The 15,570-nt window shown below is 40.3% G+C and overlaps 1 protein-coding gene across 8 annotated transcripts in view; it reads right to left on the reverse strand.

The window, feature by feature from the left end:
- OSBPL3 (oxysterol binding protein like 3) overlaps positions 1-15,570 on the reverse strand; it is a 177,541-nt gene that overhangs the window by 36,386 nt on the left and 125,585 nt on the right. For 6 of the 8 annotated variants that reach the window (XR_005369547.1, XR_005369546.1, XM_038557138.1 and 3 more), the window contains 4 exons: positions 12,701-12,831; positions 9,665-9,772; positions 3,142-3,276; positions 2,137-2,230 (listed from right to left, as the gene is read on the reverse strand). Coding sequence is in view for 6 of the 8 variants with exons in the window: in XM_038557138.1 (XP_038413066.1) it covers positions 2,137-2,230; positions 3,142-3,276; positions 9,665-9,772; positions 12,701-12,831 (468 nt within the window). In the remaining 2 variants the exon portion in view is untranslated. The remainder of the gene's footprint in view (positions 1-2,136; positions 2,231-3,141; positions 3,277-9,664; positions 9,773-12,700; positions 12,832-15,570) is intronic. The other 2 variants (XM_038557140.1, XM_038557139.1) reach the window with 1 other exon arrangement.

Below are 15,570 nucleotides of genomic sequence, written 5' to 3' on the forward strand. Positions count from 1 at the left end.
CCTCTTAAGTAACTTGTCCTAGAACACATTACCAGCGAATGGCAGAGCTGAGGTTAACGGAGGCAATCTGGTCATGAACTTACATTCTTAAGTCCTGAACCTCCCACAGCACCCATCACAGTGACAGATCCTAATATTTGCCTCCTGATTTGGGGAGGAAGAAATCAACAGGAAGCATTCTAAGTATCTAGCATTTACTATGGGCCCAGAGAAATTCTCATATCATAAATCATCAAGAACTTGATTCAATCCCTATTTCCTTTCATAGGCAAAACTGTGTCATATGATGCAAAGGCTATTATTTTTACCTCTAGTCTTCTCAGTGGTGTCCTAATGTTTAGAAGTATAATCTTCAACAGAGACAGTTAAACTGGAGGACACCTATTTTTTACCTCTAAATACTGCTGAAGAAGAAAGATGAATTTGGTCTAGTGTTTGTTCAAGCCAAGGCAATGTGTTAGTCAGTACTTCAGCAAAATGAATGTGGAGTAAGATAGAACCAGCCTTAGCTTCTCTGCTTTTTCTGGCTGATGCCAACTCAACACAGCTGTGGTCTTAGGTTCTGGGGCAAGTCTTGTTTCCACCTCTGACCTCTGAACCCTCTATCCCTGCACTCCCCTTAACCCCTTCCTTAAGGCCTCAAAGAGAATGAGGACTGCAGCATTTGTCTGTCTTCCTCATCCATGGTGGGAGTGCCATTTCAGTGGGTGTGCTGTCTGTCAAGGGGATGTGATGTTTCTTCATTTCTCTTTCAGTTCACTTCCTTGTTTTTCTAGAAAAACAAGTAGCTCCTATAGTGTTGGGTTTCTCCTTTGAACCACTGGTTCTGACTTTCCACCAAAGGGTTCATCTCTCCAGAAACATTTCAAGCAAGATAGAATGTAATGAGCATCAGACTTCTAGCAGGTCTGACGATGAAAGGATGTTTCTTCCAAAGAAGTAAAATTACCTGCCTTTTCTGTGGTCCCCGGAGAGTAGGCCCTTTGGCATTCAGATAACGACTCATCATTATCATATTTCACATATACTTACTAACCTGGGAAGCACTAAAATAGAAAAAGCAATGACATGTTCCCTATTCTCTGGGTAGATATGAAAATAGGTGGTGCTCTGGTATCCAATACATGGCACAGACAAACCCCAAGATGTACTGAGTACAAAGACGGGAATATTTGATGTTACAGGATCCATGCCAAGAACTGTCCAGTGGGCCAATTCTTCTTAAGGGCAGGAACCTTCTTCTTCTTTTTTTTTTTTTTTAAGATTTTTATTTATTTATTCATGAGAGACAGAGAGAGAGAGAGAGAGAGAGAGAGAGAGAGAGAGAGAGGCAGAGACACAGGTAGAGGGAGAGAAGCAGGCTCCATGCAGGGAGCCTGACGTGGGTCTCGATCCCGGGTCTCCAGGATCATGCCCCGGGCCAAAGGCAGCGCCAAACCACTGGACCACCGGGGCTGCCCGGCAGGCACCTTCTAAAGAGACTTTAGTCTGCCTATTAAACTCCTAAATCAGAGGTGTCTGGGGAGACACTCCAGGTACCCCACGGCTCAAACTAACATTTCTTGGGCATTTTGCTCTTGGGATCAATCAGTAATAAAGGAACATCTTAGGATAGCTTGACAGCCTCATCCTCCCTTCTAGGAGGTAGCAGTTTGTTACTTCTGGGGGGTGGCGGGAGGGTACTTTTAAATGTGTTATCTTGAAGAATCTGAGGCTAAATTACCACTTAGACCAGACCTTTTAACTACATGATTTCCACTGAATTCCTAAATCATGAAAACCACTAGGTATCTAAAGGCAAAAAGCTGTATTATAATATGTTTGCAGAGAGAATTCTTGACCATATCAGAAGTACCTGTTGTACTAATTTTTGATATTTATGTGATAATTGGTATACATTCACTTTATAAAATAGAAGTTTTCATGAGCAGACAAGTATATTTGAATGAATACATTTTTAGCACACGTGAGTGCTATCTCCCTACCTCGATTATATAAACATCAAGGGTAGGGAGCATGTCTTAATTTTCTTTTACAGCATGTGTTACAGTTCAATGCCTATAGCAGGCACTATATCTGCTTGCTAGTATTCTGTGAAGAGGCAAGGTTTCAGATATCAAATAATTTATATCTTACCCAAGGTCTGTCTCTCATTATCTAAATCATTACTGAGATTATCTAAGGAAAGATTATCACTTATGTCACTGACATAGGAGTCATCTTCAGAAATCTGTGGGAAAAGAAAAATACATTAGTGTTAAAAGTAAACAAACCAGATTTTGTCAAAACTTTATTCCAAATCAAACATCTTGAATCCCACCATTAAAAACCTACAGAAATAATTTTGGGTTGTTTTCATAGAGGCCTATACACCAATCTGCATCGGAGGTGTTCATAATAAACACCTGTTATTAACATTTCTATACTTTCTTGGCCAGTTATCCCAAAGAAAACATAAGTAAACTCAGGGCTGCAGTTATTACAGAAATTCTCATTCAGACTGTGTTTTCAGAATTTGTTACTGTTCACATAGAATGAGTTATAATTTGTCTTTTAACCACTTGTGAAAGAAAAGAATCTTCTATGGAAATGAAATAAGATTAGTACTTCTATACTTATGAGATAAAATTATCGATCTGCATTTTCACAAAGTAATGCCAACTATGGTGTTTGCTTATTCAGGAAACTATGATTTTAATGCATCAATATAAAACAGTATTATTTTATACTAATTATTATAACACCCATATTGCAATTATTATAATAATATAATAATTGCATGTTATAAATTGGTATTGGTCAAATTCAATGATTAAAAAAACCCAAGATGCTAATTTCTGGCTCTGTGATAGAAATATTACATCACCAAATTAGCTAGTAGTTAAAATTATGACAAATAATTGAAAAGAGGTAAAATAAATCAAGTAACAGAAATGAGGAAGTACCCAACACCTTCTACTTTTCCAACCTTTTCCCTAAGGTCTTGTATCTTTTGTGTTTTGGGGGGTAGGGGTGAGAAGAAGATCCTCAGACTGGAACGGCAGAAAGAGGCCATTGAGTTTAGCATTTCTGAAGATGGGTATTTACTGGTAAAGCCACAGAAGAGATTTTGAGGCATCGAACTGAAAACAGTGCTCAAACCTCATTTTCTGATGAGCTTGGAGATAATAGAACTTCCTGTGCATCAAAAAACTCTGAAAGGGAATCAGTGATGGAGAGTCTGCTCTCGTTGGAAAGCTGATGGACCAGAGCTCGGTTGTCATCTCTCAAGTTTTCCTATTTGAAACACAAACACAAAGTTGCATATAATTAGAAACAGTCTCCAGAGAAGTAAAATAAACAACTGATTTCACTGCACAATACATAAGGTCACAGGTGCATGCAAACAAGCAGCTCAAAGCAGAGGTCAGCTCCCAAGTGGAGAAGCAGCGAGCCTTGCACAAAACAAAATGAAAAACAAAGGTCTCCTCCAAATGGGTGCCTCACTGTCGCGGCTCAGGCTCATGCGACACATCTCAAAGCAAAAAGAGACTCTCCAGGCCAGTCTTCGTTCCATTGAAGAGGGGGAAATTCCCACACTCTCTGAATCATATCCTCTTATTCTCTACCACTGCAGGATGTTTCTTTTCATCCTAAAATTTCTTCTGAATCAGGGAATGTCCTAGTGTGGCTGATTCAGAGCAACCCTGCTTTCTTCTGCCCCCACGCTCTCCCAGAGGCCTACATACTGCTCTGGATGCATCCCTTGACAAATCCATAGCATGTTTTGGTCTAGAAGTGCCCCTGGTGGCAGATCATTCATTATTCATGGATGACTGAAAGGAATTCTCTTTGTCCGGCTCTCTCCAACCACAATGACTCTAAGAGCGAAGGAAACTCTCAATCCCCTTTAGAAACCTCCCTTTATAAACAACACAATGGCATATCATGATTTTCTCATCTTGCACAGCCCTCCCTTCCCTACTTCGCTGGGTCTAAACTCCCACCCTAGGAAGGACCTGAATACTTTGTGTGGGCATGTGCTTTGTGCAAATTCAGTACAACTCAACAAATTGAACAACCGCTCTGTGCTGGCCTTGGGGGTGATACCAGGATGAATGAGACAAGGTTTCTGGCCTGAATGAGTGGCACAGAGAATGCACCCAACACAGGAGATTGAGGCTGTGGAAGAGAAAGTATACAGAAGGGAAGAGGAAGGTGAGATTGATTCTATTTAGGGCTTTGGTTTAGGGAGGGCTTCAGAGAAGAGGTGACGCCTGACTGGACCTTGTGGAATGGGAACAGATTCAGGACAAGATGACTCAATCCCTTCAAATCAGAGGAGTAGATTCATGCTCTGAACTTCCCTACAGCTCACATTTCTCAGGGCTGATAAAGGAACTGCTTCCACATCATTGTTGTGTCTGAAAAATGAGTCCCAGAATAATTTGAGGAACAGGAGTTAAGGCAGATTATGTCTTTTGCAGAGTTTTTTTTTATGAGTTCAGTATATACTCTTTGGTCTCCTAAACAAATTATATTCAAGAAGGGAATGTGATAACAGGAGGACCACAGCAGATTTTCAAAGTGGCCCCTTTGGGAAATGTTTCCTTCGGGAACTTCCTCTTTGATTCTCCCTAAATAAGATACCTGGTCTCTCAAAGTTCTTAGCCATTTTAATACCCATACAGCATTGTGAAAAGCATGCATCTTCTCTGCCCTGATCAAGAGACCACTTTAGGATCTACAAACAATTACCATAGTTGTCACCTTTAAGGAAAAGGCCTGTCTCCTCAAAGGAGGAGTCACCTTAGTGAGTAACTGAGCCCCTTCAACACCCACTGAAACAGAATCTTCCCGTGTCTTTGGTGTGCTACTGCCGCACAACACTCTCATGATTTACTTACTTGCTTTATTCACAAATTCATCATTAGTCACTCCTGCTCTCTTTCTCCTCCTAGACTGGTGGATCAGAAGGATTGGCTGATCAACAATAAAAATTATACACCTAGCCCTAGCCCCTCCTGTTCCACTGCTCCAGAAACTTCCTATTAATATCCACTGAAAACTCAATGGACTGCAGCACCCCGAGCCCCAGCGTACTACCTTACTTACACACACAGGACCACACTTCTTAAATATCAACCTGGTTAGTTCAGTTCAATGATTTCCCCACAAGTTTAGAAGGCCTGAATGGTTGTTTTATCTATTTCTTACATTGAAAAAAGATAAACAGAAAAGGGAAGGAGAGGAGCACTCATAATCCTATCACACTAAAACCACTATATGCATTTTGATACATTTCTCTCCCATCCTTTTTTTTAAAGATTTTATTTATTTATTTATGAGAGACACAGAGAGAGAGAGGCAGAGACACAGGCAGAGAGAGAAGCAGGCTCCATGCAGGGAGCCCGATGCGGGACTTGATCCCAGGACCCCAAGATCATGGCCTGGGCCAAAGGCAGGCACTTAACCGCTGAGCCACCCAGGGGTCCCTCTCTCCTTTTTTGTACATAAAGCCTTGCTTTGTTTTAAAATAATTGTACATATGTATATATTTATAAACTTCCCCCAAACATTATACCATAATCATTTTTTTCAAAATTAACATTTATCTTGAGGGCAAAAGTAGTATGTGTTCAAACTAGAAAATACAGAAACATGTAAATAAAATACATATCATTTAAAGCCTCATCACTCAGATGTGACCCCTATTAACCTGTTGGTGTATTTTTTAATATTAAAATATTTGGGTGGATGTGTATATGGTATGTATGCATATGTGTACATACTATATATAGACTTAAGTTTAAAATACAGGGATCACACTGTACAATCTTTGCATAGTCCTCTATATTCATTTAACATTATATTGTGAATTTTTCCCTAGGCTATTAGTTTTTTGAGACATTAACTTCAGTTGATAAATAATATTATATACGTGCCTTACAGAGTAACCCTTTTATGTATCGGAAATAAAAAATGCTTCCAAATTTGTAAAAATGGTAAGCATGTTTGCAGATGTCTTATAAATAATAAGCTATTATCCTTATTTTTTAGAATCACTATCTCTGTTTAGAATAACATCTCTATGGCTAGTTCCTTTTAAAAGAAAAAAAAATGTTAGACCTAATTTTTAATAAAGAAATGCAAGTTAAAGCAATTAGGTTAACATAAATTTTTCTGAATTACAGTATTTATGCCCTTAAACATAGAGAAAACAGAGATTCTCAAGTTTGTTAATGTAATTAGGTTTTACATATATATATAATTTTATATATATTTATATATATTTTATTATATATTTACATATATATGTAAAACCTAATATATATTATATGTTATATAATTTTTAAATTATATACATATTATAATATATAAAATTATATATATATGTTAACACTAGGGGAGACTAGACCAGATGCATGGGACCTCTCTCTGCATTTCTTTGAACCTTCTGTGAATTTATTAGTACAAGTCCAAAACAATCTGTATTTGGGGGTTTTTTTGGTGAACTGTGTCTTTTTTTTTCATTCATTTGTTGAGGTCTTCAGTTGCTTGTTATTACTTATTAATTACTTAAATATCAAAGACATGCTCACCTATTTGGCATTACCTGTCATTTTTCCTGACAATATTTTTCCAAGTTTATGATTTGTCTCCTTATTTTTCACACACACCAATTTTTCCCTAAAAAAAACCAATCAGATCTAGACAACATTTCTTTTGCATTTTTTCTATTGCTTCCAAATTTAGGAAGTCCTCCCTACTCCAGCCATTTGATAAATATTTAAACCGATCTATTTCAGCTTGAGTTTTTATATTTAACTCTAATTCACTAGCGATTCATTTTAGTGTGCAATGGGAAGATTTAAACTGCTTTCCAAATTGCTTTTGAGCTGTGCTAACTGAATTTATTGAATAATCCATCTCTTCTCCATTGATTTTTTTTTAGTCTCTTCTATCATATATTTGTTTCTTTTATATGAAATGGTGTTTATGTCTGAGATGGTTATTTGGTCCATTCTCACACCATCCCCAGAATATTCTCACTACTGGAGCTTCACTCTGTCTTATTTTCTGGCCTGGCGCATTCCTCAATATATAGCAGGAGTGTGATACTATTGAGAAAACACTTCGGACTCATCAGATCGGGGTTGAGGTTCCAGCTAGGTCTCTTACTAGCTGTGTGCCCTAGGGGTAGCTTTTTTAACCTCTTTGGTTTCCTTGTCTCGAAAATGAGACTACCATCACCTACCTCAAAGAACTGTGGTTAGAATTTTGTGAGTTAATGCATTCAACTGCATATGGAATATAGCAACCAGATAGGCAATTAAAAGAAGTTCCCTTCTTTCAGATGTTTCTTTAAAGTTCTTGCCTACTTAGTTTCTTAAATGGACTATAGATTTGGTAGAATGTTATCCCCCAAAGTCACTTAGCCTTTCATATGAAACCTAAAATAATATAAAAACTAACATGTTGATCATGTTAAATTTTCACATTCAGAAACACAGAACAGGAGAACTTAATAGAATAATGTGGGAGTAATTTCTGACAGGAGAGGGGGAGATTCTAGAATCCGGGAGCCAGGTTCAATGTCACAGATGGGTAATTTGCACAACTCACAGGTCAGAGGTAAGGGAAGAAAACAGAAACACAGAAAACAGCAATCCCACTGTGGAGACTGTCATTCCCTGATGGAATGCTTGGGGTATCTGAGCCACCAAAGAAAAATAAACGGGAATGGAATTTTTAGGCTCTGGGGCGGCCACTTCCACTCCCTCTCTGGTTTCCTGAAGACAAGAATGGCTTTTCCCTTTCTGGGAAAGTGAGCCTGAGTCACTCAGTAAAAGCAGGATAAGACATGGAGATCAGAAAATCACTGCAAGAGGAAACAGCAAGGAGAATACTCCATCGACAAGATTCCAGAAGGCTGTTTTGGAAAGTGTGAATTTGGGCGATGTTACCACTCCTCCTCAAGGACATTTAAGCCTTCACGTACCTTCCTTGTGAGATCAGTTTAAAAACCTACATTTTAAAAGACCCGTGATTCTGGTTTCCTTTCCCAAATGCAAATAGCCCCAAGTATATAGAATCATAAATGAGGGATCACCTTGCTTACATGGGTGAATATAATGAGGTGGTGATGCTATTGAGAAGGCAAGCACTGCTTCGAAACAGACACGAACCCCACCCCCCTGTCAACAACGCCATGGCATGTGGCAGCCCACAGCACTTGGTGATGTTGGGTCACACTGATTGCTTTAAAGATGATTCAAAGGATCCCTGGGTGGCTCAGCGGTTTGGCACCTGCCTTCGGCCCAGGGTGTGATCCTGGAGACCCAGGATCAAGTCCCGCATTGGGCTCCCTGCATGGGGCCTGCTTCTCCCTCTGCCTGTGTCTCTGCCTCTCTCTCTCTCCTCTCTCTCTCTCTGTGTCTGTCATAAATAAATAAAATCTTTTTTTTTTTTTTTAAAAAAAAAAGATGATTCGGTTTAGAGCTGAGCTAAAGTGATTGAAAAGATCTTTTGGTGGGGAGTGAGCATGGCAAGGAATGTCATGGTCAACCACTGACACGTCTCGGAAGTAACAGTGGCCTGGGAGTCTCTACAGAGATAGGGTAGGTTCCTCGACAGAGAAGAGGGTCCCTTGGCCTGTGGCCCAGCCTGTGGTCCATGGGCTGTGGGTGCCCAGGCCTTGCTGACCACAGATCTCTGTGCTGATTTCAGCCACTACCCTTCTCAGTGCCTGAACACGTGGCTTCCTGCAAAGTGAAGTAGTGTGTGGGGGTTTGCTTTTCTTTGAGGACAGGAAAAGGAGGAAGAAGGATTAAGCTTCAACCTTAGAAACACCTTTTAAAAATTTACACACACGCACGCACACACACGCGCCTTGTACATCACCTTCCTTCTTTTTAAGTGTTCTCAGTCTAATAAGTTAATGAAAAATTTAGCATCTCTGAGGCAGGCACATACATATGATAGCCAAAAACAGTTTCAAGCCTTATTATCCTTTTCTACTTATTTTTTTAATAATCCACTTGTATCTTTTCCGCAGTTTCTCATTTTAAACACAGGCAAAGAACATTTTGTGTAAACATCCTGAGTTTTGAGAAAAGCCATTTTAACATCCTACTGGTTGACCAAAAGTCTTCAAGTGTAACACAGTATTTTTTTCCCCCTCACAGGGTACAGCCGTGCTTTTGAAAAGAAAAAATAAATCACAGGAGAAGAAGAAGGGAACAGCCACAAAGAGAGGGGAGAGGGGATCTCACGGAGGGGGGCAAAGAGGAGGGGGGCAAAGAACGCTGGCGGGGATTCTGGGATACCGCAGGGCAGAGAAAATGAAGATGCTGCAGAAGGAACAGGAGAAAATGTTTGTCTTTGCATTTCCACTCTGGTAGTAACTAGTAAAAAGATGATACTTAGGAGGAATGGGGGCAAGAAATACAAAAGGAAGAAGACTTCTGGGGGGAAGGAGCATTTAACAATGCAGTTAGCAGGTACTCAGGAAAGCCTTGGGGGAGGGGGGCTCCCAGGCAGCTCCGGGAGGAGGGGGGCGTCCAGAGATGGGAGCACCACCTCCCCCTCCGCAGGGGGAAACAGGTGCAGAGGGACCAACGGAGGGTGTCAGGTGAGGGGCCGGCGGTCGTGGAAACATTCCCAGCCAAGAAGCCTTACCCACCTCTGCCAGACTGTCACCCGACTTGGCAGCAGCGGGGGGATCGAGGAGCAGAGACTCAGCATGGATTCTGCATAAGCGTTCTTTAAGGTCTGTGTTTTGTGCTAGGGCCTGGAACATGTTAAAAATAGTGGGGCTCTGTTAATAAATACATGTAGCGGAAAAGCACAGCGGTGCGCCTAGTGGGACGGAGCCCCAGGTAGGGGCACTTCCTGGATCTTCTTGAATATCATCCCACAGGACACTGGTTCTGGGATGCTCCTGAGGTCAAAGACCCTAAACTTTGGAAGTGATGTCCGTTCTCTAGTTCTCACTGCTGCGGGTGGAAGCAGGGGTTGGTAAGGCTTTCCTTCAGGTGGAGAAGGAAATCACCAGCATGTTCAGCTGGCATTAGGGCCAGTGGCTTCGTGGCCCTGCCCCCTCCCCAGCTCCCTCCTTATGATCCCATGTGTTTCTCATCTTTAAAGAAGACGTTGCTCCCACCCCTTATGATTGGACATCTTTTAATGTTATTTAATTTTCATACCAGTTGAACTGGATCTTAGGAAGTATGCTTGGAAGTAAGATTTTGTGGAGGATTAATTTTATTTCCCAGTATAGGTGATGACTGTTTTATTCCTTCTTCATGACTAAGACATTTTTATTGAAAACAACAATAACAACGCACTTTCACTTACCTGGGTAAAGGTTAAGGACCAGGCCCTGGGAATGCAGGGAGGGATGTGAGCACATGTAAACCTATGCTCTGGGCAGGTCAGATTCCCTCTCCCAACCTCCCAAATGGAAAGGAACTGGCTGGAAGGTAGAGGAAGATGTTTCTAAATGATTTTCTCTCAAAAGGGACAAGTGTGCCTGATTGTCAACCCAGACACTCCCACAGTCAGCTCCTCGGGTGCCCGCACACAGATCTGTCTATCTGTCTTCCAGGCTCTCTTCCAAGAAGCTTGGAGCCTTTCCCATCCATTAGTGCCCACAGGATCTACCTGCTGAGACCATGGAATGGTTTGGCACTGTCTGATTTGCTGCCTGGATCTCAAACAAGATGTTGGTTTTATTTTTTAATGCCCAGGAATGGAACGGGTTATTTGGAAATTCTTGAGGATCATTTAGGAAACACTGAGTAAATGTCCTTAATTCACACAAGTACATGTAACAATCTCTGTGGGGTACTCACTTTTTTCTAACATTTTGCTGGTTATCTTAGCATAGGTGGCTAGAATCTTAGCATGGCCTGGAAAATGTATTATTTTAGCAGCTTCTGTTTCCTTTGTAAGAGGCAGATGAAAGAAGAATACCAAGATTGCATATACAGCACAAACACATCCATTCTGATAGCCCTGAGATGACACTAAAATTTTTATTTTTAGAAGACAGGTCTTGAATCTAACCCAGAATCTAAGCCAAAAAAAGGAAAGAAAGAGTCATTCTGTTATATCTTAAGTTTCCAAAATCTGAATATGGGAGAGAATAAATTCCTTAGAAGAGTAACAACTTTGGCCTAAGGAAACTATGCCCTCTATAAGACAAGCAGATGAAGAAGAGTCGTCCAGACCTCCAAAGGAGGAGGGCACGGGAGAGGAAGATACCCCCGTGAAAGGGACTTGTGGGAGCCCATCAGAGGTATCTTCTGAAAGTATTAATGGTCAACCTACTGGGAACAATAAGACATGCTTTGTAGCACTAAAAAATAAATTAAAAAAAACAAACAAAACAATAACCTCACTTCTCTCAAACCCAAAAGCACCCAGTGTGAAGCTGGCTGTCCCTTGCAATCCAAAAGAGGGTGTTTCTGTCCCTGACCTTAGAAAACCCAGAACTTCTCAGGGTTGGCAACATTAAGACTCTCTGCATAGAATAAGTCCGCACTATTTTTTATTTCTTTCAAAGATAACACACTTGGAATGTCAATGGAGTAAATATTCCTTAAGTATTTCTCAACAACAAATATGTACTACTCGTAATATTTCTCATTAAAGTGTCACACCAAAATCATTTCTTTTCTCAGTAACATGATGAATCGAAAAGATGAACGGATATTTTCTAGTTCTCTCAAAGCCTGAATCAGCCCCTGAAAACGAGATCCTAAAATTCATCACCCCAACCTAACCCTAACTGAAAAGTTCAGGATTGCTTCAGCTGGTAATTTCACAAGTGCATGCATACTCTCTCTTTACAGTAGGGATTCCAAAGGACAAGCAAAGATTTGGAGCAAATAAAATAACATAATAAAATAAAATAAATATATAAATAAATAACATAATAAATATGTTATTTTTAAAATTCTCCAGATTTTCGACAGATACAGAGTGAACAATCAGACAACAATGCCAGCTGTTCAAAGTAGAGTCCTAGGACACTGTGCCTGAATGGAGCCCAGCTGGAATCAAGGGGAAAAAAGCAGAGAGAGTGAATAACAGAAGGGCTTACTGAAAAATATTTGAGGCTTGACAGTGATTTTTCTGTTATGAAAACACAATGATTATCTGACATTCCTTATGACTCATCTCTTTGTGCCCATGCAGGAAAAAGAAGCTAAACGTTTTATATTACCAAAGCAAATCAAATGACTTCCAAGTAACTTTGGAAGAGTGGTAAGTAGGATCAGTGCTGGGCAGCAAAGAAGATAAGAGTGAATTTAAAATTGCCTTCTGCTGTCATTTGCAAAGTCAATCTAAGCTTGAGAAGTCTTAGGTACAGAAATCTCCAAACCGCTGGATTTTGTATTAATAGACAAATGTCTGTAAGGCCCACACAAACGCACAACAAACACTTTACAGAAACATAAAATTCAAGATAAACAGAAGGAAACCAAACTTAAAGCATCTAATGCTCCGTGAAATACTAGCTACTAAGACTTGAGATAGGCTCGGTTTTGGTGTTCAGAATTAGCAGATCTGATAAAAGGTTAAAATAGAATTTGGATAACTTGTTTGACTTTTTCATGAATTTTCAATACAACCATGGAGTTGGGAAGTATTAAAAAATTCATGAGATTGGCCATGTTGTCAAGTGTTTCTGTGACACAAACATGCAACTTACGGATGACAGGGCACGCTTCAGGCCAATGACCTGGGCAGAGGGGGAGGAGGAGACATCCTGTTCCATCAGCTGCTTCAGCTTCTCTCTCTCCGTCGATATGGTATTAAAAGCTGACCTTAAAGCGAAGTAAACTATAAAGATATAATCATTATAAAAAGGAGTAAAGGAAGAGGCATAATTAAAAACAACACATGTATTTCTTATTTAAAAAAAAAATGTAGAAAAGTAACGGCCCTGAATAGTGAACTGAATAGTATAGCAAATGGACATTCTAAATTGACTTTTAAAAAGCACATCTGGTTGGGGCACCTGGGTGGTTCAGTGGTTGAGCATTTGCCTTCGGCTCAGGTCATGATCCTGGGGACTCTGGGATTGAGTCCCGCATCAACATCCCCAGGGGGAGCCTGCTTCTCCCTATGGCTCTGCCTCTGTCCCTGTGTCTCTCGTGAGTAAATAAAATATTTTATAAATAAATAAATAAATAAATAAATAGCTAGCACATCTGGAATGTACAACACCAAGAGTGAACCTTAACTTAAACTATGGACTCTGGATGATAACGATGCTTTGTTGTAGGTTCACTGACTATAACAAATGGACCACGCTGGTGGGATGTCGACAGTTGGGGAGGTTGTGTAGGGTGGGGGTGGGGGGGGGACATTCAGAACTCCATACTGTTTGCTCAATTTTTCTATGAACCTAAAACTGCTCTGAAAAATAAAGTCTATTTAAAAATTTAACAGCATATACATTGACCAATTCCAAACCTCCTACCCACTATACAATTCTAGGAATTTATAACTTCTCAAGATATTTGGACACTGGAAAGAACACTTCTGTATTCTCCATTACTAGTATTTAGTTTTGTTTGTATCCCCAAAGACTGAAAATGTTTGCAAACAGAGCTTATTGGTTGTTGGGGAGTCATGGCGACAATGCAACCAAGAAACCAGACAGCACCTTAACCAGGTGACCAAAATGAATCACCAGGGAGGCTCAATTGGGCTTTTTGTGCCTCCAGATGTAATAGCCAGAAAGGTACACCTTCGTTTTTGTTGTACCCCGAGTCAGGGAGAGACCACTCCAAAGTGAGGAACATTCTTATGTTTAAAAATTGACCTGTACCTTTCAAAAGCATCAATTTCATCAAAGAAAAAGGCTGAGGAACTATTCCCAATTGCAAGAAACTGAAGAAGAGACATGACAATGAACACAGTACGTGATCACAGGGGAGATCCTGGATTGAAGGGGAAAGCGCTCTTTGAAGGACACTGGAACCACTGACAACACCTGAACACGGTAGAAGAGATGAAAGTACTGCTTCAACATTAAATTCCCTGAAGTTCATAACTACGCTGTGGTTAGGTAGCAGACTATCCCTATTCTTAGGAAATAGAAACTACAGTACAAAGGCATTTAAAAAAGATATGATGGATGATTCTTACCCTCACACGGTTCAGAAAAATAAATATATACACATGTGCACACATCTAGGGTGTGTGTAGAAAGAGGTAGGTAAGGGACATGTGGCAAAATATAAAAAATGATGAATTTGGTTAAAGGATAGATGAGAGTTCTTTGTATTATTCTTGCAACTTCACTGTACATTTGAAATTATTTTAGGGTGTGGCCTACAGTCTTGTTAGGGTTCTAGCTGCTTGATCCAGAATCCCCCACCCAGCTCTACACTTGGCATTCAGCTACTCTGTTCACTTCTGTGAGCCCTCGCGTACATGAGAGCTTAGCACTGCTACGCACTCAGATGCTGGCACCAACGTTTTTAAAACCCGCTAACATATACAGGAAAAGATTCATCAAATTTTGATCACATTTGTATGACTTATCTCCTAGGGATGGGGAAATGCCATCTAACTTACTTATCGTGGATATCACATTTGAATAATATCTTTCCAGTCTCTTTTAATATATTTTGTTTTAGAAAGGTAGGAAGAAGGAAGAAGCAGAGACATACTTCTTCTCAGATGGCCTGGTGTATATTGAATTCCACAGGCTTGCATTTTTAGAGGCACTGTCATTCAAGAGTGGCCGATTGAGTATCACAGAAACTAAATACACATTATTGACTTACTTCCCTCATTTCCACAAGGACAGCTGCATCTCTCCATAAGCTGTTGCTGAATTTGTCTGAGGTTGTCATGTTCCGGGATGGATTTAGACTGTCTTCGTAAAGTCATCATACAAATTAGCAATTTGTTTAAATACACACATACACACACACACACACACACACACACACACACTTTCCTTAGTTTATTAAGCACAATTCATTTCTTCTGTGAACAGAACACAGGGTAAATAGGTGCTCAAAGCAAATAGGTACTAAAATTTCCTAACAATGTCTATGGAACACACTTAGCTCTTTGATGTAAACAATTCCATTGAGCAAAATAATGGGCAGCACCGCAGAGTGAGCAAGTGTGAGCTCCAAACCAGCCCTGGATTCCTCCCAACTCTATCACTGAGTCATCACATGACCCCGGACAAACATCTGCTGTTCCTGGACTCCCGTTTCCTCATTTGTAAATGGGGGTCATGATTGCGTTTATTTATAAGATGGCTATGGGGATTCGATATGATAATGCAGGTATGAGACTTAACCCAATGCGTAGTACATGATAAATAATAAATGTTGCTGCCATAATAATGGTGATGGTGATAAAAGCAACATACAAGGGTGAGAGTGGTGGCAATTTGAAATACAGGCACGAGTTTTAGGAGAATACTTTGGTCTTTTGCCAGGACAACATTTGTAAATAACTGGATGCAGGGTACAGGCTCTATGAAGGAGGGACTGACCAGAATCTGTTCAACAGTTGGAAGAGCAGCCTCAGCTGGGGAGCAATGAGCCC

The sequence above is a fragment of the Canis lupus genome, chromosome 14 (assembly GCF_011100685.1).
Source record: "Canis lupus familiaris isolate Mischka breed German Shepherd chromosome 14, alternate assembly UU_Cfam_GSD_1.0, whole genome shotgun sequence".
Lineage (NCBI taxonomy): Eukaryota > Metazoa > Chordata > Mammalia > Carnivora > Canidae > Canis > Canis lupus.